The 13473-nt window shown below is 41.0% G+C and overlaps 1 protein-coding gene across 2 annotated transcripts in view; it reads right to left on the bottom strand.

Moving 5' to 3' along the window:
* FNDC3B (fibronectin type III domain containing 3B) overlaps positions 1 to 13473 on the bottom strand; it is a 332684-nt gene that overhangs the window by 148134 nt on the left and 171077 nt on the right. For both annotated transcript variants that reach the window (XM_067466047.1, XM_060767521.2), the window contains one exon: positions 3318 to 3394. In XM_067466047.1, the coding sequence (XP_067322148.1) occupies positions 3318 to 3394 (77 nt within the window). The remainder of the gene's footprint in view (positions 1 to 3317; positions 3395 to 13473) is intronic.

Genomic DNA, 13473 nt, shown 5'->3' with positions numbered 1-13473 from the left:
TTCAGGCAGAGCCAATGCGAGGTCTTGCTCTCTTGTCAGTCAGGGCCCAGCAGACTAGTGTCCCCACCTCTTATCCCTTAAGAGATATCTAGCATGATGAATTGCAACAAGGATCCTGAAACACCAGAGATCACTTGTGGGAAGGAGTAGCAGTCAACAGGACAAAAGATCACTCATGCTTTTTAGCCATACAACTATAAGTTAGTTGTTATGTAAGTAAGTAGCACATCTAGGATATAAGTCAAAATATCTAGGCTACTCCCCCACCCTCCTCTTTGAATATCTCTCTGCAGCTACAGCTTCAAGAATTGCCAAGACAGCATGGCCACTGAAGTTTGAAAGGTAATATTGCCAAGTTCTGGGCTTTAGCTGTTCTCAAGTACTATGACTATAACTGAATGCACAATACTTAACATTAATATAACACTCTGGAATATTCAAGGCATTTTGATAATCCCATAAAGAATGTCAGCATTATTATCATCCCCAGATGGGAAGACTAAAGCCAGCAGAGCCTGTTTTGTCGAAAGATCTCTAATGGATTTTAGACTTTAGAGGGCAGCACAATTCAAAAGAGAGGCTTCCTGATTTGAAAGCTCCACCTTCTGGGATTTTGAAGTGCTAAAAAACCCAATTTCTATCAAAATACAGAATGTTTACAAATTGTTCAAACAAAAATTGAGTAGGAAGCAAAGACAAAGTGCTACATCGAGAGAGAAGAGAAGCAAAAAAAAAGTTCTCTGATGGTAGGAGATCAGAGGTGGTCATGTCATACCTTGCTTGTGGGTTTTGCAAAGATAACTGGGTGGCTAGCATAAAAAACAAGACTATGCGCCACAATCACGGTCCCATGGCCTAATCTAAGAGAATGTTACTTGTGTAATGTTGTTTCTAAATATGGCAATGATGAATATCTAATGAGTTTTATTTATTTACTTACTTCACTTATATATCGCTTTTCTCACCCCAGTGGGGGACTCAAAGCAGTTCCCAACATAATTACAGCAAAATTCAATGCCATACATACAAAAACCTAACACAATGATAACATATAATTATCACTTAAATCATAAAAAATGACCTCATTTAACATTAAAACTTGGAATTAAAAACATCAATATAAACAATTTAAATCATATAATCCAACTATCGTAGTCCAGGCTGTTCCAAATATATTATCTATTTCACATAATTAATGATAATTCCTTGTACTGCTCACTGCCCAAAGGCTTGGTCTCATAGTCAAGTCTTTACCCTTTTTCTGAAGGCCAGGAGGGAGGGCACTGATCTAATTTCATTGGGGAGAAATTAGAGCCGAGGAGCCATCACTGAGAAGGCCCTGTCTCTCATCCCCCGCCAGTCGAACTTACAAAGGAGGTGGGACCGAGAACAGGTCCTCCCCAGATGATCTTAATCTCCAAGGTGGTTCATAGATGGAGATACATTCGGACAGGTAAGCTGGATTGGAACCGTTTAGGGCTTTATAGACTAAACCCAGGACTTTGAATTGTGCTCAGTAGCAGACTGGCAACCAGTAGAGCTGGTGTTACAGGGGGGTTGTGTTCTCACTGTACCTCGCTCCAGTGAGTAATCTAGGTGCCACCCATTGGACCAACTGAAGCTTCCAAACAGTCTTCAATGGGAACCCCACATAAAGGGTGTTGCAGTAATCTATACAGAATGTAATCAAAGAATGGACTACCATGGCCAAACCCCCCTGATAATGTGGTTATTACAAGCAAAATATCAAAGGAAAAGACCTTAAAATATTTTTGCTGGATGATGTTTTGAAAACATTCAAGATATTGTCTCAATATGGATTGTGTCAGTTTTAGTCAAAGTTGAACACTATTTCAGTATATTACATCCATGAAGTAGGACAATTTTTGAAAAAGTCTTCAAATAGATAGCTGAAAATGGTTTACTCAACTGATTGCCCCAAGATGTGCAAGTATCTACAGTATTAACAGTATTTTTGCATCTTCTGAGCTACTGTAACTCATTAAAAAGAACATTTTTGAACCCTAAATTATAGAGTGGTTTTCCTGACATATGGGAAAAAATAAAAAGGAGGAGTGCTAGAAGATGTACATTGGATGATAGTGAGAATGGAAAGTGTGGAGTCTCCAGTTCTCTTCCTAGGTTAAACATTCCAACACACCGTTAAGAAACAAGACAGATCAAGTTGAACATTTTGGATGCTTTTGCTTCAGATGCTGATTCCTAGAAATTAGTAATCTTATTATTAGATGGAGAATGGGAGGGGAAAAACAGGAAACTCAATCTCTGCTTTGGAAATGCATCTACTGTCAGGTGGGAAAAAGCCGATGTTCCTCCAGAGAGATCACACTATAAATAGTTTAAGGCACAATGTGAAGAATTTAGCTGTCAGAATAAATAGGTCCAAATATAATTACTGCAAAAGATTGTATTACAAACTAGCCCCATTAGCTTACAAAACAGTCCTAGAACCATGCAATCTGTCTGCTTAGAAAGAAGAAGAGCATTCCAAAGATTATTTCGTTTCTATGGTAAGAAATAAAATTGATTTTATGACTTGTAAAAAAAAAGGCCCAGTCAACTGAACTTTCTTATTTTGCATAATATTTATGTTTCTGCTAATTAGGGAGAGGTCAAATAAGCATATTGACAAGTTGGAATGTGTCTAGAGGAGGTCTAGAAGTCAAGCCCTGAGAGACATGGGTTACAAGCTGGAAAAGAGAAGGTGAGGGTGTGACATAATAGCCATGTTTAAATATTTGAGGGATTATCGTATTAAAGAAGGAGAACACTTCTACTGCTCCAGATATTACTAGAACACAGAGCAATTGATTCACACTACAGGAAAACAGATTCCACCTGAAAATTAGGGAGACCTTCCTGGCAGTAAGACTGTTTGACAGTGGAATATGCTGCTTCAAAATGTGGTACAGAATCCTTGTCTGAAAGTTTTCAAGCAGAAACTGGGTGGCCATCTGTCAGGGGTGCTTTGCTTGTATATTCCTTCATACTAGAGGGTTGAAGTGAACAACCCTTGTGGTCTCTTCCAACTTTATGATTCTATGATTCTTGATCTGGACATCACTGCATCATACTATGATTAGATAGTCCTTGTGGTCTCTCCCAACTCCATGTGATATCTCACCTCTTGATAACTGTAACCCTGCTTCTGAGATTTCAACTATAGCCAAAATACACATAGACAGTAAAGCCTGTCTTCACAGCCATGAGAAGGAACAAAGCAAGATGCTAAATTAAGCCATAGAAATTAGACATTGCTGTCAGTACACATTTCTGCACCTGATGAGGAATCATACCTGTGATATATAACCTGGAGGCACATGTATAGGAGGAATAGATCCATTGGGTGACATCATGGGAACTTCAGCAGGTCCTGTTAGGAGAGAAAGAGGAGAATTAAATATATATATATATATACACTAATATCTAAGGTACTGTGCTAAAACCCTCCTTGATATTAATAGAATCAGCTATGGCCTGTGCTATTGCACTATTTTGGAATCAAGGGAAGAGAAAAAAAATATCAAAATCACCCCTGTATATTTGATACAGTCTAGATAGAGCATCAGCATGGTGCGGTGATCTGAGTATTGGACTACTGACCTCATCATCCATGCCTCTGGAATTGCCATGGATCGTAGCAAATCTGGAGATGCCTGGCGGGGAGCGGGGCGATCCCATCACCCCACACCCCGCATTGCCTGTCTTCCTCCTACCTCACTCCACAGAGGGAAGAGTCTGGAACTTGGCTGCCCCCATTGATCCCAATGCAACACAGGAAGATTCCTGTGTTGCCACAGCATACACTGGTTCCTCTGCAGTTTTGCGATGGAGCCCCACCAGAAGTAGTTCGATGTCACGGAATGGGAGCTGGCGAGTTCCATTGCAAAAATGCTGAGGAACCAACATATATCTCCAAAAACAGCCCCATTTGATGAGATCATATAACTCTCAAGCCCAAGGAGTCAATCCCCACTTGAATGCCTTCAAATAATTTCAGACTTAAGCTTTGTTCAGAGGGTGAGAGAGTGAGCACTGCCCAAGGTCACTCATAGGGTTTCCACAGCTGAGAGGGAAATTTGAGCCTTGATTGCCAGAGTCCTAGTCTACACCACACTGGTTCTTATTTGTATTTCAAATGCAAGCCTCACAACCCTATATGCTAAGTTAGTTTGACTGTACCCCAGGCAATAAAATTGATGCTGAGAATTGGAATGCCTAAAATCCTCCTATACTGTTGGTTCTTCATTATTTCTTATTTCTGTGTTGCAATTGCCTATGATTATCAATATGTTCCATTTTGCTGTGTGATCAATATCCTTCTGAATGCCACTCTAGAAACTTCCAATTTCTCTCTTTTCTGCCAAACACAAACTTGGATAATGGTTATACTGATAGATTTTCTCTGGAGTCTCGTTGATATTATTTGGCCAGATTTCCTCATTATTAATGCCAACCCAGAGTAAAGCACTGTGTAATGCCCCATTTCTATCAGCTCGATTGCCACCGACTATGCATGACATTTCTTGTTTTATAGTTTCTAACTTTCCTTGATTCATGTGCTTCACATTCCATGCTCCTGCTACAGGGGGCCATCCATATCTATGGATTCAGCATCCATGAATTTAACCACCCATAGTTCATTTTTTTTGTTTTGTTTTCCAAAAGCAAATCTTGATTTTGCTGTTTTATACAAGGGGTGCCATGCATGAATGGATTTTGGTATCCAGGCCCATAGCCAGGATTTTGATTGGGGGGGGGGGGGGCTGAGTTTGATTCACGGGGGGGGGGGGGGGGGCTGAGTCTGAGTGAAAGAGGGTCTACCCTAGCAAACCTTTTGTATCGTTACCACAATACCCCCATGCATATGGGATATATTGAGCATGGTGATCAGATCATATGAATAAACATAACCGTTTAAATAATGTACCAGTAAGGCCTTCTCGCAAACCACCCTGAGAATGGGGGGGGGGGGGGGCTGAAGCCCCTCAAGCCCCCCCCCCCCCCCCCCCAGGCTACAGTCCTGTTGGTATCCATGTCCTGGAACCAAACCCCAGTGAATAGTAAGAGTCCACTGTTCAGCTTCAGACTTTTCTTACACTCTGTGCATGTCGGCAGCTTAATGTCCTCTCAACCAGAGGCGGCCCTAGGTAATTTTCAACGGTAAGCAAACAGTATTTTGCCCCTCCCCCCAACCAATCATTGATATATATTTTCTGTTTGTCGTGGGAGTTCTGTGTGCCATTTTTGGTTCAATTCCATCATTGGTGGAGTTCAGAATACTCTTTGATTGTAGGTGAGCTATACATCCCAGTAACTACACTTGCCACACTTGCTCCCTTGCCTGGCCCGCTTTGGGTCCGGAGGCGTGCCTGAAGACCCCGGTGTGTGCACCAAAAGTCACCTCTTCTCCTGACTTTCTCCTCAGCCACTGGGACCAAGAGAGAGAGAGAGGTGGAGATGCCCACCTTTCCTGAAGGTAGGCACAAAAACAAAGGAGGGAGCGGAGGTGGGAGATACCTCCAGCCGGAGGGGCTCTCTCTCTCTTGGTCCCAATGGCTGAGGAGAAAGTCAGGAGAAGAGGCGACTTTTGGTGTGCACGCTGGGGTCTTCAGACACGCCTCCGGACCCGAAACGGGCCAGGCATGGCGGCTCCGTCCCTTGGCCCACCCATGGATTGGGGATCAGGAAAGGGAGCCAGTCATGGGGAGGGATCGAACGCAGAGAACGATTGAGCGCCAGCTCTGCTCGCCAGGTGGAGCAGGAACGAGAGGGGCTAGGCGAGGCTCAAGGGCCCGGCCCCTTTGGGAAGAGGATCGCCCAGCAGCGAGGCAAGAAAGCCGAAGGTCCCCCCAGACTGCTAGGGCTGTTGTGAGCTGAGGGGGCCGTCCTCAAGTGGTGGTCGAGGGGCATTTACAGAGGCGGCTCTGCGCCCCTGGCAAAAGAAAGTGTTCTGCGACCGCTTACTTCGCTAATGGACAAACTGCCCCTGCTCTCAACTTGAATCTAATTGTATTATTAGAGACAGCACTGCTTGTATTTGCCCTCTGCTCTTTCCCAGTAGCTGGCCAAGTGCTTTGCAACCTTCAGGCACTATCTCATGTTTCATTTTGGATTCACTCATTTTTGAATTTCCAAGGTAAAAGCCATTAGGAATAGTTTGCCACTGGCTTATTATTGCAGTACTTGGAATTCGTTACAGTCTCTGAGAGATCCTCTGCCATTGCTACCTCCTACTCTTTTGCCAATGTCAAGCTCCACTACTGCTGCTATCCAGTAGCTGCTATATAATAACCTGGCTTACATGCTACACACAATATTGTATAATAATGGAGGCCTAAGGCGGAAAAATTCAGTTTTATATAATATTCAATCTAAAATTACTCTCCTAGGGGAGTGAGATAGTTACTGTTCACTTCTAGCCATATGCTTTAAAGAAAATACTTAACCCTGAAAAGTGCCAAATGTAAATCCACATTGGTATCCACTAAGCAGAGATACTTTAGTTAACTAGCAAAGAAAAATTGCCATTTGCAAGGGTAGCAGTTCCGAGCTTTCTAGCCTAGATAAACTTTTCCTTTGTGAAAGACGGGTCAAGTTTCCAATCACACTCAATTTTACATATGTGAAGAACTATCTCAGGAACATATGAAGACCACAAAACTCATTACCTCAGCAGTTTGGATTAACCAAAGAATGTGGTTATATAAGCAAGAGCCTTAAAGTTTCCACTCAAAACTCCAACCTTGGATGTGAAAGTTCCTTTCTGAAGTATCAAATGTAAATACAGTAATGCATGTGCCATAAGCATTAGGATCCCGAGCTATATAAATCTAGCTAAAATGGAAAATAGGAAACCATACAAAAAAGTTAAAGACACTATAAGCTCTATTTCTATAGCACCTCAGACAGAAATGTCATATGACATGATAGGTTCCAAGACCACAAACCAGACTGAAGTTTGAGGTATGCAACTATCATCTATATCATTTTTTTAACTCAGATCATTCACTCAGTTTATCACCTTTTTAACAAAGAATAAAGGATCCAATAGGGCTTTTCAGTTTGGTTGGGTCATTTCTGTGAAATATATTAATTGGACAGTAATCACAAATACTATCCATAAAACCCCTATGGTTCAAATCAGATGTGACAATCATTTCTCCCTGCAGTTATTACTGAACTGGGACTCCCAGCATTTGTCAACACTATGTTATTTAAGGCTGCTGGGAGTTGTAGTCTAACATCTGGAGGACTACATATTTCCTAGCCATGGTTTAATGAACACACACACACACACACACACACACACATATATGACAGCAAATCTAGGAAATAGGGGTTAAAACAGGAGAAATTTCCCAGGTGGATTAAACTGGCACCCTCATCCCAGAAAGAAGGGAAAATCTTTTTCTTTAAATAGGCCATTGCTATAGTAGTATGTGTCCCAATGACTACATTTGTATGTTTGCACAAGCCCTTGTCTTGCCCAACTATTATTTAATGCATAACAAGGTTAGTACACAGCAAACAAGATCACTATGCTGGATTTTACATTGGATCACATGTCGGATACTTCCCAAGTGTCTAGAACTGTGTGATGTATCAGCGAATAATGTGTGCAGATTCGAGTAGTGTGGCCTTTTGCAGCTGAGAGATGGTAATTTTGTCAGCGCCAATTGTTTTTAAGTACAGGCCAAGGTCTTTAAGCACTGTACCCAGTGTGCTGATCACCACTGGGACCACTTTTACTGGCTTGTGCCAGACTTTGCAATTCTATCTTTAATTCCTATCATCATCATCATCATCATCATCATCATCATCATCATCATCATTATCATTCTCTGTGTGTGCCTCTGCTTCAGGTCATCAGTCTACTTATGGCAACCTCATGCATTTAACAAGGAAATAAATATAATTATTATGTTTATGTTTATTTATGCCCTGCTTTTCTCTCCAGAAGGAGACTCAAAGCGGCTCTTTGTGGAGAGGAGGTAAAGTAACATTCAGAGATAACCTGAATGTTACTTAATGCAGAAAACAACTTGGGTTGTTGTAGATTTTTCAGGCTATATGGCCATGTTCTAGAAGCATTCTCTCCTGACGTTTCACCTGCATCTATGGCAGAGGTTGTGAGGTCTAAGAAATGGGGGTTAAAGAAATGGGGGTGACCTCACAACCTCTGAGGATGCCTGCCATAGATTCAGGCAAAACATCAGGAGAGAATGCTTCTAGAACATGGCGATATAGCCCGAAAAACCTACAACAACCCAGTGATTCCAGCTATGGAAGCCTTCAACAATACAAAAGCCATCTTTTCAACAATACATTTAATGCCTGTATCCATTAAGAACTGCAAGGTGCTCTGGATACCATTGATGCCAACAGTTCTAAAAAAAAAAAAATCGCAGAGACACACAACAAACATTTTGAAACACTTTCCCACATTTAGCTTTAACACCTAAGAAGGTGTTAACTGCTTTGACACTTACAATGCCCTTGTTTAGAGCCTCTTCAAAAACATCTGTCGCTTGGTCATATAAAGTGACCAGCCGCCTTTCAGGATGTAACTATACTTGCACATACAGTCTGCGCTGTCTGTAAATGCCTCCGATGCAATAAAAAGGCTGCATTTTACTGTCAAATGTGCAGTTGTGCAAGCAGACTCTTAACCCCAGGTGTGACCCTCAGACTGTTAAAGTCATTTGAGTAAACGGTTTCAAGGAATCTTGGACAGGTGAATGATTTACGGCTATATGATGTTTTCTTCGCTGCCTCAAGTTCAGGGCTGGGCAAATGACTTTAACATACATTTCTTTTTCTCGTCTCTCCTTGCGCCTATCAAAACAACGTGAAGTGGTAACCATGTATAAGGAATAAAAACCATCTCCCATCTGGGATAACTCCTTAGAGCTATTAAAAGACTCTTCTGGCAACATGGCTTGTATAAATGAATACTAAACTCAGAGGAAGGAAGGCTGCACTTCTACCGCTATAGAAGACATAGGCATAAATCCAATTATTACACCCGCCCCCCCCTTCCTCCATTCATCCACTGAATGAATGCGAACGTGTTAAGAAAAAAAACTGATATAAATTCCACTGATTCAGTCAACATATTCTACCTAGAACTGCCAATTACATTCGCTTTGCAATATGTACATCCACATGAAGAATACACTCCGAAGTCAATTTAAAGTTTTTAGCCCAGTTATCAAAAAAAGTGACAAAGTAAACAACAACTTAAGAACAGTGGACAAAACCCAACATGACACATAATTGTCCAATGGGTTTTTCCATGCCTGTTTTAATTGTATTTTTCACTAGTCCTGTTCTCCTGCCAATGCACTAGAGAAGGACTTTCCTTGACTATATATATATTTACCTGCTTATGTTTCTGGGGGAATCAACAGAAACTAGAGTGGAACACCATTGGATGCAGACCATTAGAAGCATGATCTGTGGTGCACCTAGTTAGTAGCCAGCTGCATTAAATCACTACTGACCAAGAGGTCATGAGGTTGAAGTCAGCCCAGGCCAAAGTGAGCTCTCGACCATTAATAGTCTAGCTTGCTGTGAGCTATGCAGCCCAAAAGACAGCTGCATCTGACAAGTAGGAAATGTAGGTACCGCTTTATGCAGGGAGGCTAACCTAATTAATTTACAACACCATAAAACCTTCCAGCAGCATGCAGAAGAATGAGGAAGTGCTCCATCAAAGGACCCAGTATCACAAGTGGATAGTGAAGCGGCAGCTCCCCCTGTGGCAGGAATCGAGCATACCCTCATGAAGCCGGAAAAGTGGAATGTTAAATTTTCTCTGTGTCTGTCTATATATGTTGTATGCAGAGGCGGCCCTAGGTAATTTTCAACGGTAAGCAAACAGTATTTTGCCCCCCCCCCCCAACCAATCATTGATATGTATTTTCTGTTCATCATGGGAGTTTTGTGTGCCATATTTGGTTCAATTCCATAATTGGTGGAGTTCAGAATGCTCTTTGATTTTAGGTGAACTATACATCCCAGTAACTACAACTCATGTATGTCAAGGTCTATTTTCCCCCAAGAGCGCCTCAAGAGCGCCCCTGGGCAATCAACTATACTGCGAATGCTTACTTCGCGTAATGGGTTGAGCCGCCTCTGGTTATATGTCTAGTGGCATTGAATGTTTGCATGTATATGTGCATTGTAATCCACCCTGAGTCCCCTATGGGGTGAGGAGGATGGAAGACAAATACTGTAAGTAAGTAAGCTAGTAAATAAATAAATAAATAAATAAATAAATAGATTTCCCTGAAAGGATCCAACTCCATGCTGGAGGAGTGATGTATCTCAAGCTTCCTTCCTCCTCACTGCTCAACTGGTTCTGGCTAAGAGCTCTAGAATAATTGTATTCCTCCGCATCCAGATTAGGAAATGTCCACACAGCTCTTCTACCTCCCTGCACTTCCCAGGGAATTGCTTTGCTGGTTGTTCAGTAAATGCAGAAAAGGCCAAACAGGGAGAGAAGGGAGATCCATTGACCCCTGTCCTGATCTCCCAAAGAGATGCTTGATCCTCAGTGAATCTGGCTAATCTGACTCCCTCCCTTTTAAAGACTTCCAAATGAATGGCAAGTGCAGTGTCTTGCAGTAATCAGTTTGCATCAGGATATTCAAAAGAGGATGAGTAAAATAATAGGATTAGCAAGCATTTCACACCTTTAGAAGTTCTAGAGAAACAAATAACAAACCAATTATTCTAGTGACCCTTTCCATGCCCTCATTAGTCTGGTGCACTAATTACCCAGCCTGGTCAAGTGAATACAACAGATTAAACCCAGCCAACATAACCAGGTCCTCTCAAAGTTTCCATCGCTTTCCAGAAGTAATCTCAATTCTGCCACAATGAAAGCGCTCATATCCCATGACTGTTTTTCTTTTCTTGTTCAGGATGAAGTAATGTCTTGTTTCAGGAAATTCTGCCTGATTAATCACCCTCTCAGTTGTAATCCCCAGCTCCTCCTTTTTAAAATAATTACTGCAACAAAAGCTCATTTTTATTGGCAAGGCCCAGTTTATATATTTTTTGTTCATGCACTGGCTTTTATGTACACATTAATTAAATCCTTTTCATTTACTTTCTTTTACTACTTCTAGTATCATGTAGGAAACATCAAGGGGATTTTTTTTTGGCACTTTGAGTAAACTCGGCTACTTTGCACATTAGAACTCTAGCTTTTTGACAATGCCTTTCTTTCAATGCAAAATTGTACAGAATCTTTCCAAATGTATTTGTTATCCCTAATAGTGTAACTTTGTACCATTATACCTACATTTATGTTTTACCTCTTTTAATTCTTCAACAGTAATTAGTACAATAAAAAATTAAGAAAGCCACGAGAATTTCTTTGCCTCTTTACCACATATTGGAAATGAGTCCAAAGGTAGTATGCAATGTTATTGTTTGCAAAGGAGATGGGAATGGGACTTTTCTTTCAGTTTGTCTCTGGCAGCTCTCAATTGATAATTAAAAATTTCTGAAAGGTATAGAATTTACTTTGCCATAACTACTTAGCTATTATTATTATTATTATTATTATTATTATTATTGTTGTTGTTGTTGTTGTTGTATTGTCGAAGGCTTTCATGGCTGGAATCACTAGGTTCTTGTGGGTTTTTTCGGGCTGTAGAGCCATGTTCTAGAGGCATTTCTCCTGACCTTTCGCCTGCATCTATGGCAAGCACCCTCAGAGGTTGTGAGGTCTGAACTTCAGACCTCACAACCTCTGAGGGTGCTTGCCATAGATGCAGGCGAAAGGTCAGGAGAAATGCCTCTAGAACATGGCTCTACAGCCCGAAAAAACCCACAAGAACCTATTATTATTATTATTATTATTATTATTATTATTATTACAACAAGATGAGTCCACAGCAAACAAGATCATTCTGCTGGCTGTTGTATTGGATCAAACGTTGGATACTTCCCAAGTGTCTAGGACTATATGATGTATCGGCGAATAATGCATATAGATCCCAGTAAGGTGGCCTTCTGCAGCTGGCAGGTGGTAATTTTGTCAACGCTGATTGTATTTAAGTGCAGGCCAAGGTCTTTAGGCACTGCACCCAGTGTGCCGATCATCACTGGGACAACCTTTACTGGCTTCTGCCAGAGTCTTTGCCATTCAATCTTTAAATCCTTGTATCGTGTCAGCTTTTCCAGTTGTTTCTCTTCAGTCCTGCTGTCACCTGGAATTGCAACGTCAACTATCCATATTTTGTTTTTTAACACGATTATGAGGTCAGGAGTATTGTGCTCCAAAACTGTCTGTCTGAATTCGGAAGTCCCAGAGTAGTTTGACGTGTTCATTTTCTGTAACTTTTTCAGGCTTGTTATCCCGCCAATTCTTTGTTGCAGGGAGATGGTATTTGTGGCACAGTGTTGTTGATATTATTATTATTATTATTATTATTATTATTATTATTATATTTGTTTTGTTTGTCCAAGACCTGTTCTGTATAAAACCAGAAGGGATCCTTGTGATGGGTCACTCAAGATCACCTAAATTTTAGGGGGATGCTTGAAGAAGAATTCAGAGAAACTAAAAAAACTTATGACACCCAAGCAATTGAAATTCAAAAATCAGAGCCTATTTTGCCTTTGCAAGAGCGAATAAGGTGGCAGACATGAGAGACGGGTCGCCTTGGTGGCAGTCCTCCACTTGCAGAACTTCTCCCATCAAGGCACATTATTACAGACCTTCAAGTGAAAAGATTCCCATTTTTCTTTGGTTATTATGAATTGTACAAATTAAAATGAAATTCCATCATTCCTCCTTGGTATTCAAGATAGTAGAGTTGTGATGTTATTTCAAGCTGAGAGAGTATGTCTGAACCCAGTTCTACCCACTGAATTTTATGACACAGTAAGAGTCTTGCAATTCACACTTCAACAATCCCAAATTATAATCCTACACTCTAACCACTACGCCATACTGGATTGAATCATAGAAATGGAAGTGATTGCAAAGGCAATCCAACCCAACTTCTCTGTCATGCGGAAATACAAACTAAAGAATTCTCAAAACTTCTGTCTGAATTGAGAGTCCATCTTCCTAGCGTGGAATCTCTTTCCTTGTAATTTGAATCCATCAGTCCATGTTCTATGTCTCTGAAACAGCAGACACTATGTCCACTTCTGATAAGTTTAAAGGGATTTCTTATCACCTCTCAGCCTTGTCTTCCCCAAGCTAAATATACCAAGCTTCTTAAGCTGTTTCTCAAAGGTTTCCTGGCGTTTTACCATTTTGCTTGCCTTCCTCTGGACTCAATCCAACTTGTCAATATCCTCTTTGAATTGTGGTGCCCAGAACTGGACAAAGTATTTCAGGTGAGATCTGACCAAAGCAGAATAGAGAGGTACTATTACTTCCCTCAATGTGGACATTATACTTCTGTTGATACAACATAGAAT

This window comes from Anolis sagrei, chromosome 3 (genome assembly GCF_037176765.1).
Source record: "Anolis sagrei isolate rAnoSag1 chromosome 3, rAnoSag1.mat, whole genome shotgun sequence".
NCBI lineage: Eukaryota > Metazoa > Chordata > Lepidosauria > Squamata > Dactyloidae > Anolis > Anolis sagrei.
The sequence above is the reverse complement of the archived record's forward strand: the minus strand, read 5'-3'. Positions and strand labels throughout refer to the sequence as shown.